At 38.5% G+C, this 12,890-nt stretch overlaps 1 protein-coding gene across 1 annotated transcript in view; it reads right to left on the bottom strand.

Moving 5' to 3' along the window:
- The window catches only part of LOC110454787, a 45,934-nt gene extending 38,188 nt beyond the window's left edge, over positions 1–7,746 (bottom strand). The window contains exon 1 of the mRNA XM_021504492.1: positions 7,540–7,746. Within this exon, the coding sequence (XP_021360167.1) occupies positions 7,540–7,590 (51 nt within the window). The 5' untranslated portion in view covers positions 7,591–7,746. The remainder of the gene's footprint in view (positions 1–7,539) is intronic.
- Positions 7,747–12,890: the final 5,144 nt, after the last annotated feature.

Genomic DNA, 12,890 nt, shown 5'->3' with positions numbered 1-12,890 from the left:
TCTGTCTGTACATGTTATGTACCTTGTCTGTACATGTTATGTACCCTGTCCTTGTCTGTAATGTTATGTACCTTGTTTGTACATGTTATGTACTCTGTCCTTGTCTGTACATGTTATGTACCCTGTCTGTATATGTAATGTTCTCTGTCTGTACATGTTATGTACCTTGTCTGTACATGTTATGTACCTTGTCTGTATATGTAATGTACCCTGTCTGTATATGTAATGTACTCTGTCTGTACATGTTATGTACCTTGTCTGTACATGTTATGTTCCCTGTCTGTACATGTTATGTACCTTGTCTGTACATGTTATGTACCTTGTCTGAACATGTTATGTACCCTGTCCTTCCTGCTTTATTTTGTGTACTCTTTCGAAGCACAGTACTCTGAACATTTGGAGGAGAAGGTATGTTTGGATCTGATGTGTACAGGGTAATATTAGTACCATTTTACCAACTGTGGTTTAAACACGTCCGTCACTACTCTCTAGACATCAGTACAAACATACATAACAAGTTCTCAGGTCCCTGTGTTTCAATGTAGTCAAGTCCAAACAATGTTACATATCATCGTGTCCCTGCGTTTTGATGTAGTCAAGACCAAGTATACATAATGTAACAAACTCTCATGTCCCTGTGGGTTGTTGATGCCTGGGTAGCCGGTTNCCCCCCCCCCCCCCCCCCCCCGGACTCCGCACCTGGCTATACGGGTAATGTGCAGCTGAAACATGTTTTCGTTGGAGACTAGCTGCTTGCTATCTAAGTGCAGTGACCGTGTATAATTAACGGTAGTAGTTTTGTGAAAGACGTGTTGTTAACTAATTCTGTTAACGTACATGTAAGAAAATACTGCACGAACCCAGGTTCATAGGGGCTTTTCAGCACACCAGACTCACCTGTGACACAATTTACCTGCAATTATGGACACTTTAGGACATATGATACCAATTACCTTTCTGGGAGAGCGTTACATAAACAAAATCTTAAATTAATTGTACTTATGAAGTTGGTTAATTCATGACACCTTCTAATGAATAAGACGTGGTTAATTGATAGCTGTTGTTAAATACTCTAGAATGCACTACGCTGGTGTTGTAGATATGATTTATCACCTATTGTACATGAAATTACCATTTAGTTTCCCATTTAGCTATATGTACGTTGATAAGTATATACTAAAAGTGCCTACGTATGATACATTACATGGCAATGATTGACACGAGGAAATCATATTGGGCAGACGACATCTTCCCCGACAGGTTTCGTACTGTGTAAAAGTAATCACTATTAAATGCAAATACAACGTCTGAGCCTGTGGATTAATGAGAGGAGGAAATATAAAGGCGGGGTCATTACTTGTCGATCTTCAATGAATGCATGTATGAATTGTTCTGTTTGTGAATCTTCTATTCGGAGGAAATAAAGAGAATAATAATAGTCCGTTTTTTTCCAGCAATTCTATTTCTGCAAACATTCGAGAACAGTTTAGTCGGTGCATATTAATTCTAATCCTAATCAGCCCCAAACATTGGTTAAAATCCTAATCACCCCAAAAATTGGCTTAAATCCTAATCAGCCCCAAACATTGGTTAAAATCCTAATCAGCCCCAAACATTGGTTAAATCCACCAGTTAGTCATAGGAGACCTGTTAATTAAAGGTTAAAACCCTTAACGCCCCTCCCCCTCTTTCCTCAGTCCTTATCGGTGTCAATAGCTCTTCCCCTCAGCCCCTTTAGGCCCCCTCAGTCCCTATGGGTGTCAATACTTTCTTCATCAGTATAATACCTGCTCCTCTTCATATAAGGATCCTTTTATGATTTTCTGATTGAAATCCACCCGTAAATTAAATAGATACCATATGATGTTTTGTTCTCTGCGACTACAGTGTGGCCCCTCAGCCCTCTCCCCCTTTAGGGTGTCATTCCCGTGAGGTATGTTTACGGACTTACCAAGTACAACGTAAGATAAATTAGGTGACCCCAAATGCTCATATTTCGACCTAAATAATTAGCAAATACAGATTTCTGTCGACACTGACCACTGAGTGTCATTTAAAAGCAAATAAAGAGGTAAAGTATAACTGTATTATGAACCAATGTTACGGTGTGGTCCCAGTAGGGCCCGGGGTGGAAACGTGTTGTACAGACCACCCAGTAGTGTCTGTAACCGTTCTATAAGGTCCGAGGTCTCTAACCACACCAGTCGCCACAACCCTGCCCTCTCCAGCCACATTGTAGATGGTTTGGATAAATAAGGCATTTTGAGAATTTAAATTGGATAAACATTCTATCAATTGTGAGTTGGACTGGCCTGCGATCTGATCAAACAGAGGGAGACGACACTAAATGAAACACGTGCCGGTCAAATTAACGTATTACCAAAGGGGAAAAGTAAACTCTGTATTAATACATATATATATATATATGTATATGTTTTAAAACTGTTCGTTAAATTGGTGGTTGGGCAGATTTTTGTATTTAAAGATTATTTAAAATTTACATATGTTGCATGTGTCTCCTTATGATAGTACACCGCCTAAATACATAATGTATAGGCCGTGAATTGGTAGGTCGGGTTTTAGGTCGTAAATCAGATTATGGCATAGTAGCTAGTTACGTAACTTGGCTATCGCATAAATATTTGGACCTAAACACAAAGGTGTTTACAGTAATCTTACACGTCTTACACGTTTGGGGGGGGATTCAATATTCGGTAAAAATACCCCCCCTTATGATATTTCGAGTGGCATTTATATTGCTGTAACGAATTCTCATATCCATGTCACGCCCGGTACAACAAAACAATAACCGTCCGTCAACTATCACAACACTGTTTCATCCAATTCATGTTACAACCTAACCCCGTAACATCATGTAATAACCTAACCCCGTTACATCATGTTATAACCTAACCCCGTTACATCATGTTATAACCTAACCCCGTAACATCATGTTATAACCTTACCCCGTTACATCATGTTACAACCTAACCCCGTAACATCATGCTGCAACCTAACCCCGGTTACATCATGTTATAACCTTACCCCGTAACATCATGTTATAACCTAACCCCGTTACATCATGTTATAACCTAACCCCGTTACATCATGTTATAACCTAACCCCGTTAACCTAACCCCGTTACATCATGCTGCAACCTTACCCGGTTACATCATGTTACAACCTAACTCCCTGCTTCAAAAAACCGTGTAACAGCTCCGTAAATGCCAAACCCGTTTATGAATCAAACCCGTTTCAGCTAAGCCCCGAACACCCGAAGCCTGTTACAACAATCCTTACAACCAAACCAATAACAGCCGAACCTTGTTACAACAAAACGCAGTGGCAGCCAAACTTTGTCACAGACAAACACTGATACAACAAAACACTGTAACAACTAAACTCTGTCACAACCAAACTTTGTTACAACCAAACTCTGTTACAACCAAACCCTGTCGCAGCCGAACACTGATACAACCAAACTCTGTTACAACCAAACTCTGTCACAACCAAACTCTGTTACAACCAAATCTGTTACAACCAAACTCTGTTACAGCCAAACTCTGTTACAACCAAACTCTGTTACAGCCAAACCCTGTTACAACCAAACTCTGTTACAGCCAAACTCTGTTACAACCAAACTCTGTTACCACCAAACTCTGTTACAGCCAAACCCTGTTACAACCAAACTCTGTTACAACCAGACTCTGTTACAGCCAAACCCTGTTACAACCAAACCCTGTTACAACCAAACCCTGATACAACCAAACCCTGTTACAACCAAACTCTGTTACAACCAAAAACCAAACTCTGTTACAACCAAACCCTGTTACAACCAAACTCTGTTACAACCAAACACTGTCACAGACAAACCCTGATACAACCAAACTCTGTTACAACCAAACCCTGTCGCAGCCGAACACTGATACAACCAAACTCTGTTAAACCAAGCTCTGTTACAACCAAACTCTGTTACAACCAGACTCTGTTACAGCCAAACCCTGTTACAACCAAACTCTGTTACAACCAAACCCTGTCGCAGCCGAACACTGATACAACCAAACTCTGTTAAACCAAGCTCTGTTACAACCAAACTCTGTTACAACCAAAAACCAAACTCTGTTACAACCAAACCCTGTCGCAGCCGAACACTGATACAACCAAACTCTGTTAAACCAAACTCTGTTACAACCAAACTCTGTCACAACCAAACTCTGTTACAACCAAACCCAGATACAACCAAACCCTGATACAACCAAACCCTGTTACAACCAAACTCTGTTACAGCCAAACTCTGTCACAACCAAACTCTGTTACAACCAAACCCTGTCGCAGCCGAACACTGATACAACCAAACTCTGTTAAACCAAACTCTGTTACAACCAAACTCTGTTACCACCAAACTCTGTTACAGCCAAACCCTGTTACAACCAAACCCTGTTACAACCAAACTCTGTTACAACCAAACTATGTCACAACCGAACCCTGTCACAGACAAACACTGTTACAACCAAACTCTGTTACAACCAAACTCTGTTACAACCAAACTCTGTTACAACCAAACTCTGTTACAACCAAACTCTGTTACAACCAAACTCTGTTACAACCAAACTCTGTTACAACCAAACTCTGTTACAACCAAACTCTGTTACAACCAAACTCTGTTACAACCAAACTCTGTTACAACCAAACTCTGTTACAACCAAACTCTGTTACAACCAAACTCTGTTACAACCAAACTCTGTTACAACCAAACTCTGTTACAACCAAACTCTGTTACAACCAAACCCTGATACAACCAAACTCTGTTACAACCAAACTCTGTCACAACCAAACCCTGATACAACCAAACTCTGTTACAACCGAACCCCGGTCACAGACAAACCCTGATACAACCAAACTCTGTTACAACCAAACTCTGTTACAACCAAACTCTGTTACAGCCAAACCCTGTTACAACCAAACTCTGTTACAACCAAACTCTGTTACAACCAAACTATGTCACAACCGAACCCTGTCACAGACAAGCACTGATACAACCAAACTCTGTTACAACCAAACCCTGATACAACCAAACTCCGTCACAACCAAACCCTGTCACAACCAAACTCTGTCACAACCAAACTCCGTCACAACCAAACCCTGTCACAACCAAACTCTGTCACAACCAAACTCTGTTACAACCAAACTATGTCACAACCGAACCCTGTCACAGACAAACCCTGATACAACCAAACTCTGTTACAACCAAACTATGTCACAACCGAACCCTGTCACAGACAAGCACTGATACAACCAAACTCTGTTACAACCACACTCTGTTACAACCAAACTCCGTCACAACCAAACTCTGTCACAACCAAACTCCGTCACAACCAAACTCTGTCACAACCAAACTCTGTCACAACCAAACTCTGTCACAACCACACTCTGTTACAACCACACTCTGTTACAACCAAACTCTGTCACAACCAAACTCTGTCACAACCAAACTCTGTCACAACCACACTCTGTTACAACCAAACTCTGTTACAACCAAACTCTGTTACAACCACACTCTGTTACAACCAAACTCTGTTACAACCAAACTATGTTACAACCAAACTCTGTTACAACCAAACTCTGTCACAACCACACTCTGTCACAACCGAACCCTGTCACAGACAAACCCTGATACAAACAAACCCTGATACAACCAAACTCTGTTACAGCCAACTCCTGTTACAACCAAACTCTGTTACAACCAAACCCTGTTACAACCAAATTCTGTTAAAGCCAATCCCTGCAAGAGCTTAACCCCGTTACAAACAAACCTTGTAAGACCAAAACCAGGTTATTACCAAACCTTGTTTCAGCTAAACCCAGATACAGTCAAACCTTGTTTCAGCTAAACCCAGGTACAGTCAAACCTTGTTTCAGCTTAACCCAGGTACAGTCAAACTTTGTTTTAGACAAACCGCGTTACAACCAAACCGCGTTACAGCAAACCCATGTTACAACCAAACCTTGTACATGTAACAACTCACCGACTTGTTTTACCAACAACCATCCCCTGTAGCAGTCCAATGTATAATTCCCACGTGTATACTTTTAAACACAGACCCTTTTTACAACCAACATTTAAACTATCTATTCTAGTACTTAAATACACCCCTGCTAAATACCTTAGTACGGTATTGTTACCTGCCGAACGACTTGATAATCTGATTACTGTTGTTATCAGCCCGCCAAATCAGCGATAACCAAGAGATCTAACGGAAAATTAACAACAAAAAAAGAAGATATATATGCATATGTGTTTTCCTTGAGGACTGGAATAGTATGACCATTTCTTGAGCATTTCTTTTCATTACAACTTTTATACATGTATGTTTTGCTAAATATCAACTACCCGAACTGTATTTTAATTGCGTGCCATTTACATTCACACATGCCCACTGATACGTGTAAATGAATAGAACGGCATGTCAGCTGCGATCGACACTATTCAAGTTAAATAATGGCAAGCCATCTGGGGTGGTGTGTCACATACCCGTGACGTCATATTCCTTCCAGGGTGGGCGATATCTACCAGGACATGCACAGGGACCGGAATTAATCTAATACAATGTAAAAGACTACAATTATCATACTTAAAAGAGCCTGACCGAAATACTAGGTTTCTATATACCGTTCTAAAGGCTATTGGTGGGTGTTACTTTTTTTTATCAAAACAAACCCCATATTCGTTTTGCCCTTCCCACGAATTCCGCTCTACTTTGAATGGCGGTTTTCTTGTCTTGAGACGATAGTAAGGTCAACTAATATCCGGATTGATATTTACGGGGAAAAATATCCTATGATAATTAAATTGCGAAACCGATATTATTTCAAACACAAGCAATATTCCACAGAAACAGGAAGTACTGAGATGATTTATATCCGGATTATCTCAATTTCCTGAAATCACTAAAATACCATCCACGTCACAGTTGTTGACTTTCTGTTAATTAGTAATTTTGAATGTTAGTTAGAAGGTATTTTTTTTTTAGAACTTACGACTTTAATCAGATACAATTAAAATTTCATTAAAGTTAAGATAGGTAGTTAGGGAAAGCTTTTTATTTTTCTTTAAGTCTTTGATAATAAACAGTTTAGTTATTAGATCTAACAGGATTGTGATATTGATTTTGAAATAAATACTAACTTTAGTAGTTGTGATCATGTTTATAAAAAACAGAGTGAATGTATATATGTCAAACAGAACCGTTTTAGTCCAGAACAATATTATCCATAGTTCGTGAGAAAAAATGACTCCATAATTGTTTCATTCCTCATATTTATCATTTTTCTGAACACTATTGCCATTACGGCTGAATCGTCATCGTTATAACTACAATGTCAAAATTTAAATCAACGTTTTTAATGTTGTGTTATAAAAAGTATATTTTCTTCAGAAAGTAAATTATGTATTACTTTATATATCTAAGTCCATACAGGGGAAACTCTTATAATAACTTTCTATCACTTGAAACAAATGAAAAATACATATTGACTTACCGTTACCAAAGACAGGCAGAGAACAACGAATAATCTCGTGATGTATTCCATCAGGTTTATAATTGAGATTTCCAACCACACAAAAAATCACACAGGTAAGTTGAAGCCGTAAGGTACAAAGGATATCTCTGCCTGACTGTTGTGTTGTACTAGTTACCGGCCTGCTGATCACAGACTGTGCTGATAAAGAATCGGCCTCACACTATACTCAAAAGTTAACCCTAAAGTTCACTTCCGGCATACGTCACAAAAACCCAAATGTCGTCCGATCTTGATTTAAATACCTTTTGTGTACAATAGAAGTAGGGACTAGGAGGGGGCGGATACGGGTGAATTGGTTCAATAGATCCATTATAAAATGAGAGCTAAGATCAAATTAAAAGCGGAAATTATTTTATTCAAAAGCATTTGAAATAAGTGATTTAAACGTGTTCTATTTAATTTATTCAGACACTGGAAAGTATCAAACACATTCTTATGGTTACTGTTTTAATTGAAGGAGAATGTGAAAGGATTACAGGACTGGTCGCTTGTGCGATCTACCTATGTTAAACAGTTACATGTAAGTATTTAACTCTAACATAAAAACGATAGAAAAACCTTGACAAAATTCAACGGAGAGGTAATTTATGTAAAGATGATTTAAGCGATGAATGATTAACTATAATTAAAGTGTAAGACAAATTTGGAATGACAGCACAAAGACAATATGTAAATAAAGTACTGTTATTATCAAGGAAGTCGCGGATCGGCAACCTTCCGCGCGCGTTGATAATTTCTGCTCGTGAGTTGTTGTGATTTCACGTGCATGAATAGAGATACGATTAGTTCCTTCCTCTTCTCTGTGCTGCTGTTGTTCGATGATACATAACGAGTCCGACACTTTGTTGTTTTATATAACAGAACCAAATTTGAAAGTTTATTAGGTTAAAGATTTATTTGTGGCATTTATATTATTATTTGAGATTTTCTGTGATTGCAGGCTTGTGTAATTTTTGAGCTAACAATAGATCAACGGCGGGCGCTAGCGAGATTACGAGTTATCTCCCGTCGGACAATCAGCACGTATACTGTTCTATTTAAGTAATTTGATCATATCTGTTAATCAACACACAGTTACTTCAGACATAAACCATGCAGACGTAAGCTTTACCGGTTATCATTTTAAAAGATATTTCTTCTTATGCAGGAAATCAGTTTCTTGTTTAAATTTATGGTAGATTTATTTTCTTAAATCCCGACAGGAGTTGCTAAGTAAGAAACGTATCGCCTAAATGTTTATTTCTCAGTGCAGACAGCTAATCTGGCTTTTGGTAACTTAATCGAGTCAATTCAATTGCCCAATGTTGCCGAACTGACCGAACTAAGAACAGTGACCAATATTTTGTATACAAATTTGAAGGGTAATTTTCAATACATTCACACTTTTATGTTCATAGAAATGCGGTCATTACACAACTCTGTATAGTATTCTTCAGACGCTTACTCAGCGACATATAATGCCTTAGTGTATGAAGTTAATATATACCAAAACATCCATATATTATACCATCGCTTCGTCCTTAACAGAACAAAGAAAGTGTTTTCTGATTGGTCAATGACACAATTGATTTTCCACACTGAAAATATCCCTTTTGATTTCTGTCAAAGTGTGGAAAATGTCAGTTTTTTTAAAGTTGATACATTTTGATATCTCAGTGGCAAAACCTAAAAAAATGTATTTTCATTTTTAATGTTTTAGGATTAATTTTAGAAACTAACCAATTTCGGTGATATAAAAATGCAAATACTGTATTATCTTTGCCTACTTTATTAAGTGTAGCTACTTGAAAATTTCTCTTATATAATGGAATAAAACGGAGTGAGCGAATTCAACTCATTCTTCTTGGCAATGTTGACCTGTGGCCAAATAGATTACGTCGTACAATGCATAACTGACCTGGTTCTAGCTCTTTTAAGATTCACGTCTCCCTGCCGTTTTACATTCCAATTTGCAACAATACGATTCACGACTCTCTGCCGTTAGAATTCAACACACGATTTACATTTCCCTGTCGTTTCACATATCGATTTACGACAACACGATTCAAAACCCTCCTGTTTCATTTTCCGATTTCTGACAATTTATCAGATGCATCAATATAAGTCGTAAACTGATGGTATGACGTCGACAACGGTGATTTAACGATGAGTTTACACGAGTCAAGTCTCCCTAATATTTCACATTCCGATTTACGACAACACGATCCCCGCTCCTGCTGTTTCACTTTCCGATTCATAACATCACGATTCACGTCTCCCTATTGTTTCACATTCCAATTTACCACAACACAAGTCACATCTCAATGCGGATTACATTCCAATTTACTGCAACACGATTCATGTCTCAATGCTGTTTCACATTCCAATTCCCAAAAACACGATTCACGTTCTCCTGCTGTTTCACATGCCGATTTACAACAACATGATTCACATCTCCCTGCCGTTTCACATTCCGATTTACGACAACAAGATTCACACACACTGTTTTTTCACATTCCGATTCACAACAACACGATTCACTTTCCCCTGCTATTTCACACTCTGGTATATATACGACAACACGATTCACGTCTCCGTACTGTTTCACATTCCGATTTACGACAACACGATTAACGTCTTAATGTCGTTTCACATTCCGATTTACGACAACACGATTAACGTCTTATTGTCGTTTGACATTCCGATTTACAACAACACGATTAACGTCCCAATGCCGTTTAACATTCCGATTTACGACAACACGATTCACGTTCCCCTGCTGTTTCACATGCCGATTTACAACAACATGATTCACATTTCCCTGCCGTTTCACATTCCGATTTACGACAACAAGATTCACACACCCTGCTCTTTCACATTCTGGTTCACAATAACACGATTCACATTCCCCTGCTATTTCACACTCTGGTATACGACAACACGATTCACGTCTCCGTACTGTTTCACATTCCGATTTACGACAACACGATTAATGTCTTAATGTCGTTTCACATTCCGATTTACGACAACACGATTAACGTCTCAATGCCGTTTTACATTCTGATTCACGACACCACGATTCATGTCTCCATGGTGTTCCACAATCAAATTCACGACAACACCATTTTCGTCGTCCGACTGTTTCACATTTCGATTTACGACAACACACGATTCACCTCTCTTTGCTGTTTTACATTCCGATTTAGGACAACACAATTCACGCCCCCTGCCGTTTCACATTTCGATATACGACAACACGATTCACGTCTCCCTACTGTTACACCTTCCGATTTACGACAACATGATTCACATTTCCAGCGGTTTCGCATTCCGATTCACGATAAAACGATTCATATTTCCCTGCTGTTAACATTCAGATTAACAACATTATTCGAATCTCCCTGCTTTTTCACCTTCCGATTTACGACAACATGATTCACATTTCCTTGCTGTTTCACATACAGATTCACGACAACAAAATTCACGTTTCCTGCAGTTTTGCATTCCGATTCACGATGAAACGATTCATATTTCCCTGCTGTTAACATTCAGATTCACAACATTATTCGAATCTCCCTGCTTTTTCACCTTCCGATTTACGACCGCACGATTCATGTCTAAATGCCGTTTTACCTTACAATTTACGACAACACGTTTCAGGTCTCTTTGCTGTTTCCAATCCGATTCACGACAACACAGTTAACGTCTCCCGATCGTTGCACATTCTAATTAACGACAACAAGATTCACGTCTCCCTGCCGTTTAACTTTTCGATTTACGACAACACGATTCTCATTTCCATGCTGTTTCGCATTCATTTTCACGACCACACGATGTACGTCCCCCTCCTGTTTCACATTCCGATTCATGATATCACGATTCACTTCAACCTAATGTTTCACATTCCGATTTACGGCAATACACTAGATGCGTAGATAGTAGTCGTAGACTAATGGTTTGACGTCGACAACGGCAAGTTAACGGTGAGTTAACACGATATACGTCTCCCTGCTTCCACATTCCGATTTACGACAACACGATTAACATCTTCTTGCCGTTTCACATTCCGATTCATGACAGCACGATTCACGTCCGCTGCTGTTTCACATTACGACTTAGGAAAACACAATTCATGTCTCCCCGCCGTTTTACATTCCGATTCATGACAGCACGATTCACGTCCGCTGCTGTTTCACATTACGACTTAGGAAAACACAATTCATGTCTCCCCGCCGTTTCACATTCCGATTTACGACAACACGATTCACGTCTCCCTTCTGTTTCAAAAATCCGATTAACGACAACAGGTTTCCCGTCCCCCTGCTGTTTCACGTTACGATTTACGACAACACGTATCACGCCCCCTGCCGTTTCACATTCCCTTATAATACGATTCACCTCTCCTTATTTTTTTTAAATTCCGATTTTACGACAACGCTCAATTCACTTCTCCCTGCTGTTTCACATTCCGATATATGACAACACGATTCATGTCTACATGCCGTTTTACATTCTGATTCACGAAAACACGATTCACATTTCCCTGCTGTTTCACATTCAGTTTCACGGCAACACGATTCACACTCTCCAATTTTGTCAAATACTAGTATTCCACTTCACTATCGCACGTTTCACACCCGTTCTGTTTTATGTTCTGATTCGTGGCTGGACGATTCACCCCACCACCACTCTAACCTATAAAACAAAACTCTTCCTCAATATCATATATATATATATATACACTGTATATATCTATATATATATATATACACTGTATATATCTATATATATACACTGTATATATCTATATATTTAGATATATCTTTGTTCATATTTAAACGCATACATTGGACAGATTGAATAAAAATAATGATGAACTCAGTAAATTCAGAAAACGAACAATGTGTTTTCATTTTAGTTGATGACACGGGTTAAAACTGTACTGAATCATTTTTATTATTAGAAATTTATCTTTGTTTATTTACAAAGCTAATATAATTAGACATGGAATTTTGTTTAATGTGTAACTCAAATTAATTCCTTGCATCCTTCGCTTCGCATTTTTTTTTTGTTAAAGTCTATTGCATCCTGTTTTCAGGTTTACTATTGTGAATGAGTATGTTTCTTCTGAATGTGAGTTATTTTGCTGCTATAAAATTCATGTCAATGCCCTCAATATTTGAGAGCAAATATGTATTTATTATTGCCGTCATTGTCATGTTTTAAATGTGTGTAAAGCACAAAGGCATTGCTGCCTATTGCAAATTTTATAAAGACCTACAGTGGAAAGATGATGTAAGATTCCCCATTTCAAAAAAAGATAAGTTTAC

Source organism: Mizuhopecten yessoensis, unplaced genomic scaffold, assembly GCF_002113885.1.
Source record: "Mizuhopecten yessoensis strain PY_sf001 unplaced genomic scaffold, ASM211388v2 scaffold8065, whole genome shotgun sequence".
NCBI lineage: Eukaryota > Metazoa > Mollusca > Bivalvia > Pectinida > Pectinidae > Mizuhopecten > Mizuhopecten yessoensis.
The sequence above is the reverse complement of the archived record's forward strand: the minus strand, read 5'-3'. Positions and strand labels throughout refer to the sequence as shown.